Below are 13,542 nucleotides of genomic sequence, written 5' to 3'. Positions count from 1 at the left end.
TTGTTTTCTGTCTAACACCATATACTGCTTTATGACTGCTGAGGTGGGGTACGGTTTATGGTGGATATCGTTTTCGATCGATTTTTTCTACCCCAAACAAATCTACCCCACCAGGACGACTCCTTTGAATATTCGCAATCTTCTTCTTTCCAGTCGAGCACAGACTGAGAACGAGGCGTTTCATTAGCTAGTATCTTCATCTGTGTCTGTACAGCTGGTGTACGTATAACCAACCTTCGACCTTAACACACCAGTACGCAGTAGAGGTGAAATGATTTGAAATGCGACGTCGACTTTGCTACGGTTTACAGTTTCAGCCAAGCACATCCGGGTCACCCTTACTCCTTCACAAGTTCTTCATGAGTGTGTTGGGTCTTTTTTACGAAAAAAATTGTTGTTTCAGGTATATACACATGTCCACTTGATTTATGGCACCATACGAAATAACGAATCGACCCCAAATTAGGAGTTTATGCTGTATGCCGTCAGATAACATCATATAATTTTACAACAAACCACACGGACAACGATCATTTGCAGTCCCTAAATTGCAGATTTATTGCCACCATCTTGATTATGTATTGATATGTTGAAATACAGCAAAGTTTTATTCTGATATTGGAATTTCCTTATCAATTGTCTCTAAATTCTCCTTCTCAGCTTCCTAAATCAACATGTACGTAACATCAGCTACGCACAATCATGATACTGCCGTGAATAACTTCATCAGGTTGGCAATTATTCATATAGTAAGGTTCTTTTAGCACAACCAGAAAATAACTTACTTCCGACGAGGGGGGATACAAGCTGAGCCACGTCTGGGATGGCATTCTTGCTGCTGCAACGCCACCTACATCGGCTATAAGTAGCAGCAAGAAGTAGTTCCCGTCATTCCACCCTGATGATGGTGTCTGACAGACACCGAAACGTCGGAAGTAAGTTATTTTCTGGTTGTGCTAAAAGAACCTTACTATATGAATCATGATACTGATCATTAACTTCTGATCCAACGGCAAGTCACATCGACAATTTTCTCCCTGGTGTTAAACATCCTCCTTCCACATCCTTGTATGGTTTCTACACCTCACATGATGTTTTCTCACTTGTCAATTACAACTCATGCATTAATTACTGGAATGGATACTATACCTTGGATACTATACAAGTACAATGTAGCAGGTATAGAGGGTGATTATGTAAAATAATCAAAATCATAACTATAGAATGAGCGCGAATAACAGATATTTCCCGTCAGTGTTGTTTGAATCACATGAAGATTCTGTGTACATGTCATGAAACTAAAGCTATTAGTAAAAAATATGCAACTTTTGACTTTGTTTTACTTTTCACTAACAAAAATTGACAATAAACTGGTAATCCTATACTGGATAAAACGCTATCCTTTGCATACAGAAAGTTGATCGAAAGGTACTGAAAACGTAGGTTTAGAGATCGGTGTTCCGGAGCTATATTATACGGACCTGGGCTAAATGCTTATTAGTTCACCACCAGACTAATAGAACAGAATTCTCAAACAGAAATATCTAATTTGAAACATTGCAGACTAAAGTTTGTAGCTAACTTCTGATCACTTGCCTTAAAAGTTTACTTCTCTTCACACACTCCATTGCTGTTTCATCCTATCAGATTTCATATGCATTGAAAAAGGTTTTGAAGCATGATTCTGCAATTTTTTGTTCGGACTATTTTATCTGCGATGCAAACACACGCAAGGCACACCGAGTCGACGTCCGTTTGACGGGCTCCTCATTTTACAGCGGCCGCTGCAGACGGGAGCAGTTCTCAGCGACTCTGTCCTGAAATGCAATATGCCGAATTAGATCATGGAGGGCAGTATTCATCGTTACAATTGAGTTATTTACGTACACATATCATAATAAAATAAATTTAGTTGAAGTAGTTTCCCCGCAGGGACTCTTGCGATGTATGATGGTTATAATCATAGTTAATATTTGGCTGCAGATTTGTTATAAGCTCATTGTTTATATTTACTATATCCAAAGTAAAAACTAACACACTACCAGTAGAAGATTAACATCTATATGAGCTTAACTGGATCGAGAGTACTCCAAATTTTATGCCCATGGCGCACAGTGTGAAACAACATAACAAGCAGGACACCGTATAACGGAATGATAAGAATGAATTCGGAATCAATCTTTGGCAGATGATGATGATGATGGTACATATCCCACACACAGTTTTGAACCTTTAGATTATTTGTTATAAGATATAAAAGTTTCAATATTTTGCAACAGAAGCAATCATCGCACGACTGTTTACTTAATTTCAAGATTGCGATGTTGTTGAAGGAACACACAAAGAAATCTACAACCCTAACTCTATTTAATAGAAGAAAGTTTATTTGCAAGTTCATGCCCGTAGGCTAATAGCAAGTTTGATAGCCCGCTTACCTGTTAGGCCTGGAGTTCCCCCACCATGGCCCTGGCAGTTTCGTCCGGTATTCCCGGCTCTGCAAAAGAGATCAACTTTTACTTTCAACATTCTTGAGAGAAAAAAAAAGTGCAACATGAAAAGTCTTGTAGACGACTGTTATCGATCTGTTATCTATCTGTTCTAAACATATGTAGACAGCACGCAGAGAGAGAGAGAGAGAGAGAGAGAGAAAGATAGATAGGTAGATAGATAGATAGATAGACAGATAGACAGAGAGGGATAAAAGCAGAGAGATACTAGATAGATGCCGGTATATAGATAGATAGAGATAGATTATGGCAGAGATAGATATCCAGATAGATAGATAGACTGACACTGCAGCAGTGACACCTTGCAGGTTTGGAATATATGGCAGGTTTAGAGGTGACACATTACCCAGTTCCTCCTCACTCGTGGCATCTGGAATCTCGGGGCAGGACCACATTCCGTCTTCGTCCTTGGTAGGCTCCTGGTCCTCCCCATCCTCCCCACAGTCCACCTTGGTGCACACCGCTTCGTTCAGGTCACAGATGCAGTTGTGTTTATCCTCATCAGATAGCCAGACGTCTCCTTCCTATAGACATATGTCAGGGTAGAGACTGCGATCTGGTAGAATCGGCGATTCTGTCGGCAAAAACTCCGATCGGGATCTTTACTGCCGATTCTACTAGATCGCTGTCTCTACCCTGACATATATACATCAATACTAAGCTGTCTTAGTCAGGGTCATCACTTCTTATTGCGCTTTGAGTGTCAGTACTTAGTATAAGTGTATGCCATTAAAAGAAATTGATCATTTGTTATCGAAACACTGCTAATCTCGTCTTTTGACATTTAGTTCCAAAGGAATATGGTGGGAAGAGTCTATATATATCAGTGTTTATGTATTCATTGAAGTATAATTTATTGGAAAGTAACACTCCCGGCCTTAGTTTAGGATTCCTTTAAGCTGCCTTAGGCCTAGGTCCCAAATCCCAACACGGGACCGGCCGGGTAGCTTTTGGAAATGAAAAAAAAAAGATAACAAAACACACAGAACGTAAAAAAAATAGTCAGGAGCATACTTTGTGTATGTTCCTTAGTAAACACTTTTATTTTCCGTTTCCGCAAACATCCCGGCAGGACGCCGTTTCGGAAATGGGAGCTAAGCCTTATCCAGGGCCATTCCTTGTAATTGCGTTTTGAGTATTGGTGCTAGTATAAGTGTATGCCATTCAATGAAATTGATCATATGTTATCGAAACAGTACTAATCTCGTCTTTTGACAAAGGAATATGGCGGGAAGAGTCTAACCTCATGTTCTCCACAGCCCTGACCCTCAATGCCTCGTACGTCAGATGTCCTCTTCTTGTATCCACTACCTGCAACAACAACAAAAAGCTGGAAAAGGGGGCTCTACCAGGCAGCTCACGGGCTGCTTTTTTGTACTTTCGGGTGAGATCCCTACGTGGCACCGTGGGATAGATACCCTGTGGCTCCAGGAATACATTTGAGTACGCCCGGGCCCCGGGCTGATTTTAAAGTCGGACTTAAAATCATCCCGTAACCCGGTAAACAAATAAACGCTGGGACCTATCCGTAGGTAACACCGAGGGGTGCCACCCGGTATCCGGCAGGCCACCGGGACAATTTGTGGCCTCGGAGCCCGGTCAGAGCTACACCCGTGACCGACACCGGTGCAATTGGGGCCGTAGCCTAAAGCAAGGACAAGCATCGTCTTCTCGGCTCACTGATTCTGTTTGGTTGTCAAATATCCTGCATTTCCTTCATATCTATAGCTAGGAGTTGCTGTATGGCACTACGCACAGCGTGTAAGTACGTGCATTTGCTTGTAAAACACGCGTCCGCGCACATTATGAGCAAACTTGAATTTTCCGCTAGCTTGAACAGCTTTGCGATGTGTAGTAATAAAATAAAGTTGCGAATACCTGAAAAGCTAACTTAAAGGCAAAACTTGGATTTTGTCGTCATACCTTCATAGACTTCGACCTCGCACAGTGTCAGCATACGGCCGTGGCCTGGCAGTCGGATCCCCACATATCGTCCCCTCATCCCGTTACAGTTGATGGCATCCTTGTCCTTGCCGGCGGGGATGGTGTGATGGCCGCCGCAGCGTGGGTTGCTCGCGACGTTAGCGGAGTTCCCGATGTGGATGGTGAAGGGGTTGAGTCGCCCACGGCAGCAGTCCCTGCGGTTGGTGATGACCACCCATTGCACTCGTTTTTGGGAACCCAGATCCACGGACCAGTAGGGATTGGTCTGGGCCTGGGTGTGGGTACAGCACTGCTGGCCGTAGTTGGGGTCGCGGCAGCCGTCCACCGCTCGGGTAGAAAATCCACTCCATCCAACACTTGACTGGACGGCAGGCTGTCCCAGGGCTCGGTTTGGAGCTGGAAGGAAGCAAAACAAATTGATGAAGACGGAGATGATCATCGATATAACGTGTAAAACAAGCTATAGGACAGTTTCTACACAACAGACTGGCATCGAGTGGGTCTGCTGTCAATGGATTCGCTGTGGTTCACCGTTGGGAAGGTGTATCGAGGAAAGTCTGAAGCAGACAGGGCTGTGACGTCACTGGTAGCTGTGGGGAGGAGGGGGAAACAAAATGGAAGTCGTGCTGTGTGCTTCTTTGCTAGCAACCCCTAGTCTCTGCCAGACTCCATAGGTCGCTGGAAAAAAACGTAGAAATTGAACAAATAGAGGAGTAAGCCGACCAGAGAAGTACAGCCGACCTATGGAGTCTGGTAGAGACTAAGCAACCCCCAGGTGTAGCTTGTTACAGTCTCTGGGCAATCTATGAAAGTCGTAAGGATAAGTCCGAATCCTGATTATTCTACCACATCTCTATGTAGAGAATAATTGAATCTTACCTGCATACACCTCCACTTCACACAACGTCAGGATTCTCTGGTTGCCCGGCAGCCTGATCCCCACGTACCTGCCCCGCTTCCCACCACAGCCGACAGTCAGCTCTTTCTGCCCGTTCGGAAACTGGTGATGATCCCCACACCTCAGAAAAATATACAAAAAACTTCTTCTTCTCTTACGGTTAAAAGTGCCCTGAAAACCCATCTCATAAACCACCCTAGTCCCTCATAGTAGTCTCAGTTATTATCTTATCTCAAATTATTTTTCAAATATTATTTGATTATTCTTTTAAATTATTATCATATCCCATGTGTTACTTTTTGTTAATTATTGACTATTATATATATTGTTTAGTGTAGAGGATGAGGGCATAGTATAAGCCGTTGACGGTTTTCCCCTCCTCCTGCACCTGTAGCGTTTTTATGTATTCTTTTCTGTATTGTTTCATGTATTTTGTGCAAATAAATAAACAAACAAACACCTCGCGTTCCTCGCCACCTCAGTGCTGTACCCAACATGGACGTCAAGCGGGGTGATCCTGTCGGCGCAGCAGTCCTGCCTGTTGACGATAGCCACGTGGTCAACCGTGACTGCCTTTCCCAAGTCAACGTACCACCACGGGTTGGTTTCGGCGTGTGTGTGGGTGCAGGAGTTGTGTCCCCAGTGAGAGCTCCTCCCCCCGTCTACAGCGCGGCCTGGGCTACCTCCATAGCCCGTGCTCGACTGATATGCAGGTCTTCCAGCTGCAACGTTTGGGTCTGTAAAAATGTTCGAATAAAAAAACAAATGTATGCCAATTAGTTATTTTGCCAAGACTGAAGACGCACACCATCATCAATAGATGCTCAACAATAAATTGCAAATAAAGGCTGTAACTGCAGAAATTTTCGCGGTGGTTCTATGGTCGCGGTTTTCGCGAACTTAAAACCACCGCGAATATTTTTCCATGGCAGTAACAGTGCATGGTGCTACCGCGAACCTAAAACCACCGCGAACAGTCCTTTTCCCGCTACCGCTAAATTAAATCACCGCGAAGTTAAATGCATTTACAGTATATGAGGTCGTGGATGGAAATTTTGCGCACAATGTCATAACGATATTAATAACACTCACCGTGCAAAGCATAAGTTCTTTTCTCGGTAAGTACAGACAAGTCATCGTTGTTTTCGGTCATCCTTTCTTCGCCGGCCAATTCTGTGATACATGATACCAAGCGGCTTAACACAGAACACTTTGACGTTCTTTAGTGCAGCGCAATTCCAAAGCTATATTGCCTCCAAATTATTGGATTCAGTTATGTTAAAGTTCTGACATTAAATGAAACATAACACGGAAACGGCATATGTCACCCATGTTCCATTGAATCCATTTATATCTCCCAAGTTTTAGTTAAGCCGCTACATAAGCTCACTAGAACACATTATACACTGCAATAAAGTAGATCAATTGAAAGTAGGATTGACCACAAAAAAATGACCGAATATTCAATTTGGATGTTGTTTCTGTGTGCTTCTACTCCTTTCTTACAGATGTAGCATATCTGCTTACAGGAACTGGAAGAGGAAACATCGGTACCTTCCAGTTCTCTCAAGAGCATCTTCGCTTCCTGAAGGTTGGATAATGGCTCATCTTCGTCTGCCGGCAGTTCGCTGGCCTGTTGGTCGTCTGGAGACATGGGCTCTGGGAGAAAGTCGATTAACAATAGCTTTACACATGTGTGACAAATGTAAATCATGCAGAAGCGAATATTATTTTTTTCTATAAACATGTCCATCAGCTTAAAGTTTGGCATTCAAACCTGTGAGAAAGTTAGTCAACATTATGATTACATTCTGAAAGAAATCATGAAAGGAATGCGACTTTGAAACAAATTGAGAAATATGCCCAAATTAATAACTTCATCGTAGTTTGGATACCATTCTGCAAGAGATTATCTTCATATCATGGTAGGATACAATGTAAGATACAACACTTGCACATTGTGATAATATTGACGTGACGGCAAAGATGAAAGGTCATTATTACTTCCAGTTAACGTTGTGCTTCTCTCGTATGACGGGATCATACCTGAGTGGACGCCCCAAGCCAGGATTGTCAGAGACAGGACAAGCGCAAAGTGAGGAGTCATCTTCTGTCCGTTCCGTATACGACAAACTGCAAATTGCTATATTAGGAGAAGAAAACCCAACATTAGAACTTTGATCACCTACCACTTCGAAGATTATAAGTGAATGGTCATCAAAATTGTAACACGAGAATGGAAGTGTCTGCAGCAGGTGTACCACAGGGTTCCGTCCTGGGACTACTCCGGCGTGACCCTTTCGTGCCAAACCCGGAATGAGTTAAACAACGCTTAATTTTTCTTGTTTCCCTTGCTTTGATTTTCTGTATTTCCTTTGGTATTTGCTAACAGATAATTCTATGATTTCGACTTATCTCTTTATGATCTGTAAATCATGTTTACTTTTGATCATTTACAGCCTTATGGTGTTCTTGGTGTAGTTTCAATTAATTTCATCTTTGATTTATTTATATTATGTTTCAGTATTATTTACATTATGTACATTATTTTTCATTAATACCTAGTTTGTGAGGTTGAGCTGCACAGGCTTCTGTCCACCACCCACCCCCTACATTTTTTTTCTTTTCATTCTTTATCATTTGTTTTTGATTGTTGTATATGTGCTGAAATAAATAAATCAAATCAAATCAACGCCCCTGGCATACCGGCTTCCGTTAGCCTGCCCCAACATCTGATTGGAGATTGGTTGTTTTATGTGTGGTTCGCTCAAAACGGGCAAAGAAAAGCCCGTACTGTGCTTCGTTTTCCCGTCAAGTTCACCCTTTTATTTTATTTACTACAGTCAAACCTGCTCAAGACGGTCACCAAGGGGACCGGACCGTTTTGGACAGGTGGTCGGCTTGAAGAGGATCGACTCACAACATGGCATATAAATAGTTTCCAAGTTGGTGTTTCCCATTATGTCAAATACTTGTCCCATGACATCGACAAAAATTGTGTAATATGAAACAACACAACTGGTCTGTTTTATATACACAAAGATACTGAAAATCTATGTTTGTTCGCCTGAGAATTTATGTATGTTCGCGGGTCTAAACTGGCACAACTGACAACAGGTATGTTTTATATACACAGACTGAAAGATTGAAAATTTACGCACTGGTAATGCTCTGTTAAACAAACAGCTGCAGTCACGCCATGAATATTTATTTGTGCATCGGCTGTAACTGCAACGGCAATGTCATGGGACAAAATAGTAAACACTTGCCACCTGCATTCCGCGGAGTTTACCTCCCGCTCGGTCTCCTTTGTGTTTTGTAAGACCAGATCAATTTTATTTGTTGCCTCTCGGATTTGCATGGCCATTTTATTTCATTTTCAAAGAAGTCCTGAGCAAAAATAATACAGGTTTTGCTATCACAAACCTGTAAATATTATCATTCAGAGCCACATACACATAATGTCAGTCTAAAAACAATGCCTTTTACTCAGACTATTAGTAACAAATCAAAGGAAGGGTTCGCTGTATAAAACGTGCCATTAAACCCCTTCAGGCTGTGTTATTTAAGCCGTATATCTTTTGAAAAAATACCTTTATGTTTGTTTCGACCTGTCTGTCCAATTTTTTTCTGAAAAAAAAAAATCCGAGAAGCAATGCTTGCATAAATTAGAAGGGTACGGACCATATTGGGGTGACGGTAAGGGAAGGGCAAATACCTTGTTTATGAAGACTCTCCTAATATATATGCAAATGGCGGAGCATGGCCACTATCCTGCCATGGGGTGTCGAGTTTCACCTCGCGATAGCAACACATTTACATCAGTTCTCCTTCTGATTCAATTCTAACAGTTTATTCATCATTCTTCTAGTTACATTTATGATATTGATAATGAATTAGCAGCTATTTAAAAGGTTAATGTCGTCTTAATTTGCTATGAGATACCATGCGTGAACTTGAACTTGGCTTCTTGCCTTGTTTTGAATGTCCAGATCCAACAGATATGCCTGTGCATGCTACCTCTGTGCTGATCATGATCTGCGCTGATAATGGTAACAAACGTTCGTGTCAGGAATGTGACCACAGTACTCCGGCTGTAACTGCCACGGATCGGGGCTTGAACAACAGCGCACTTGTCAGGGGTTCACAAAGTTATGTTACAAAGTGTCAAAGTGCCTCTTGTGCCGTGATACAGTACATCGTAATTCTGTTTAATCACACAGACAGACAGACTGAAAGGCTGAAAGGCTACCCGGCTGCATTTGCCCGCAATTTCTTGATGGCTTACATGGAAAATATGCCAAAAGAGATCCACCGAGGAGCTGGAGAAGGATCTGGGATCCAGAAAATGGGGTTACACATGGCGACATGGCGACAACTGACAGCGGGGAGCTGAAAGCTAGGTAGCCTGGAGCCCAGCCTTGTTAGCTTTGTTCCGCTCCCGAAGGTCGCTACTCGCCAACACTTGCGGAACAAAGCTAACAAGGCTGGATTCCAGGCTAAAAGCTAGGTACACCTGTACCTAACTTTCACATGGGAGCAGGCCCTGGCTGTGCTGCGCAGGAATAGCAGGGATGACTACTGGATCAGAGGGAAGAACAACAGGCTGCTGGAGCGGAAAACCAATGAAATCGGAAATTTTTCCCCGAAATAGCATGGATCCTATTTCCAGCTAAGGGGGAAATCTGGCTAACAAAGATTTTTCATGATTTTAACAAGTACAACGAAATTAATTGACTGCATCTTTGGAATTAGAATTTACCTAGAAACAAAGTTGATCAAAATATATCACGCAATCCACGCTGTCCCGACAACTTCGCCCGATGTCTGTCGCGTAAAACTATGTATGAACTGGGCCTTAAATCCACATTCGGTCAGTTAAAGAAGCACAAAGTGGGTGAAGGAAGCGCAAAAGTGGCTAGGCGACTATCCACAAGAGCCACGGTAAATAACACGATATTGGAAACATTTCGAACATCGCAAGATGCTCGGTGATAGCTGATTTTACCAGGGGTGTTAAACAGTTACATGGGTTTTATGAAATTCGTACGAACTTCATGAAAAACTCACGAATCACTATGTGAATGCACAAGTACACAAATACTACACAAAAAAAGAACATCACACGACGCAGGGTCTCCTGATTACAACATGATACTAGTAAGCTTTCATTTGGAATTGCACGGTAAAAAAGTGACGAAAGGGTTTCGGCGGTCCAGGTTTGAGTTCATATCGCTAGTGATACGCTGAGATATGATATTAGGTACAAAAATGTGGCTGAAAAGAGTTGGTGTATGTTTGATATATATTGATTTGGGGATAGAACCTTACTTTTGAGTCAGCGCAATTAATGAAAGTAGCACCGAAGCGACGAAATGAAGTTTCCGAACTTTTTTGAGTTAGGCTTGGAAGGATAAGGACCGATGTATTAAGACTGCATTGAATTTGTTTGTACAATGTATTTGAAAAAGCCTCGTTTGTCTACTCGGAACCTTATACGAACAACTTTAAGTTTTTCAGCGACTGAATAAGCCATCATTTTGTTTAACTTCAGAGTGGTAGAACGTTGGGCTCAGAACCAATGGGTCCCAGGTACGATACGTACCATGCCCCGACGTTGTGCCCTGGGAAACCATTCCCACCAGGACGGTACAGTGACGCCGACTGAGTCTTTTTGGCTAATCCGCCAAACGTGCGCAAAAAAATCACACGGATATGATGCGCCATGGAAGCCAACATCTGCACAACTGCCACCAAGAGGAGTCATTTTTTTTCCAAAACAGAAGTCACCACAGTGGCAGTTTACTACGCCGAAAGGTTTAAAAAAACACACATTCTGAATCGATTTTGACGTTTGCCCGCAAAAGATCGCCATTTGGCACCAAATTTGCGCTAGGTATGGGGCAATACAACGGGGAGAATGTCACCAAGAAAGACTGAGATTAGTTCCGACGAAACAAAAACTGCGCCCGAGACTTACTTGTCAAAAGTTAAACAGACAAAAGCTCACCGAAAATGGTCTGACACTCGTACATAACCTCTATGTTATTGTCAGGAAACGGAATGAAGTCAATAAGCTAGGGCCGATTTCTTCACCTTTGGTAGAGAATTATTCCAGACTTTGTGTCAGCTGTACCACAAATCAAAAGAGAAGTATGGACGGAACTTACAGTTTTACTGCTGTCTGTGCGAGGTGAAGGGTTGTGTGGGATGTCGCTTTCTTCCCCGGACCGGCGCGCTCTGGTGTACAGAGGCGAGTCTATCAAATTTATAGCAGTACGTATGCAAATGTCCTGCCCACCATCTACTAGATGCCTTTTAAGGGCAGTAGGTATGGCATATTCAAGCAACGCTCTCCTATGATTGGTGGCGAAAGCGACGTGGGGTATAATTTCGGGGAGGCTCTGCGGACAGATTACATCATTCCGAAGGTACCTTGCGCGAACACGTATTCTAGAAAAATTTATCAGCCGTAACGTCAGTCACTATCTAAACTTCACCGTCTACTTAACAACAATGGAACATAATAACCGTTAATCTTGCTTTTTTAAACCAGTACAGTCGGTATGCGAAACACCTGCAAAAACTTCTGGAACATTCGGAGCAGTCAGCACAAACTATGACATCAAAGAAAGACTGTTGGAATCAATCCAAGGCGCATATGTAAGAACCTGGCACCTGCCCCGCCATGACTGGATATCTTCACAACAATTTTTCTTTAAAATGTCAAAAGTGGTGTTACACAGGGGAGCGTCCTTTCTCCAATATTGCTTATTGCATATCTAGACATTGTCTTTCAAAACGTTCATAAAGTACAGTACAGACTGACATATTCCAAACTTTATGCAGATGCAATTTGACAGTGGGAAACGGAGCATGGAGGCATTTAAGACTGTCATAGAAATGTATGATAACGACGATCGCGCGAAACAAACGTATGAATGAAAATGAACAAAGAAAGGCGCAAAACAAATGTGCAGTTCCATGTCAGAAATTCTCCTAGAGCTAAGGGCACAACCTGCCATACGTGGAACTGTGCGCTTTCTATGTGCAAAAAAATCTTTTTGGCGTTTTTGAGAATTAAAAAATTATAATGCTAGTGGCAAAATAACCACACAGTGTCCCACAGTGCCCCCAATTTGCCCCCGCCATGCCAACAACAGTATCAAGGTTATGTTTTGCCTATTTTGCACCAAGTATCAACAGTGAATTTCGAAACATTTTACAGCATTTTTTTTTATTCAGTGACAACACTGCACTTAATTTATCTTGTACTTGTATTCTAACTAATTTGAAATATCTTTTGACTTGTTTAATGGGAAGTCAGTCAAAATACATCAAATAAGTAACAGTTGTATTCATAAACCTATAGATGTGGAAAAACAGAGTATCGTGCTACGTTGAAAAAGAAATCATCTATATGTAAAATGATAACGTTCTGAATGTTCTGGTGAATTTCTGCATGCACTTAACGTGCTACGGCGTGTCTGCGAGCTCACAAATCCGTTGGATTCCGTGGCATTTCGTACGTAGGCGGTACTTACCACTTAGGCCACTTAGGGATCCCGAAATCTGCCCACGTTTTTGCACGTAGATAGCACGAAATTGCAAGTACGGCGGGCTGTCACTGACCTAGGCTTAACGAGGCTTTCAAAAAATACGCTCTACTAGTACACGTAGTCTAGTAAGCATAGTCATCATCATCATAAGTAAGTATAGTAGAACGATATATAAACTCTTGCTTTAAGCATATTGTAATGTCATGGGACAAACTTTTCAACAACTTGAGCCTGGCATTGGTGCGTATCTCCTACTCAGGTTCCTTTATGGGTCTTGTTAATCTTTACACACATAAATACTGCAAGAACAATGGCGGGGTGACAGTCAAGAAGGGAAGGGCCAAGTCGTTTGTCTGTCAAGAACCTCCTATTATGTGTGCAAATGAGTGGAGCAGAGTCTCTATCCTACGCCCAAACCTATCAAATATCGAGCCTTCGTTCCACAACAAATCCCCCCTGAACTCAAAGCATTCAAGGCACGTTCAGCGAAACGTGTACAAGCTCTACTCCGCCTCATCGTGCACAGCGTAACTTTGTATGGTTTATAATGAAGCACTATCGTATTATAACTGTTCAGGTACGATTTAGTTGCAACCGTGTGCTATCCAAGTTGATAGAAAAAAGCAAGAAGCAG

The 13,542-nt window shown here is 42.4% G+C and overlaps 1 protein-coding gene across 1 annotated transcript; it reads right to left on the bottom strand.

Moving 5' to 3' along the window:
* Positions 1 to 855: 855 nt before the first annotated feature.
* Positions 856 to 11,704, bottom strand: LOC118416012. The gene is made up of 11 exons (XM_035821046.1): positions 11,520 to 11,704; positions 7,396 to 7,492; positions 6,904 to 7,008; positions 6,442 to 6,522; positions 5,810 to 6,086; positions 5,331 to 5,470; positions 4,431 to 4,847; positions 3,751 to 3,818; positions 2,854 to 3,031; positions 2,436 to 2,494; positions 856 to 1,817 (listed from the first exon to the last, which is right to left on the bottom strand). The coding sequence occupies exons 2-10, from the start codon at positions 7,454 to 7,456 to the stop codon at positions 2,439 to 2,441; spliced, it is 1,383 nt and encodes a 460-aa protein (XP_035676939.1). The 5' UTR covers positions 7,457 to 7,492; positions 11,520 to 11,704; the 3' UTR covers positions 856 to 1,817; positions 2,436 to 2,438.
* Between the last annotated feature and the right edge of the window lie 1,838 nt (positions 11,705 to 13,542).

This window comes from Branchiostoma floridae, chromosome 5 (assembly GCF_000003815.2).
Source record: "Branchiostoma floridae strain S238N-H82 chromosome 5, Bfl_VNyyK, whole genome shotgun sequence".
Taxonomy (NCBI): domain Eukaryota; kingdom Metazoa; phylum Chordata; class Leptocardii; order Amphioxiformes; family Branchiostomatidae; genus Branchiostoma; species Branchiostoma floridae.
This window is presented reverse-complemented; position numbering and strand designations above follow the sequence as displayed.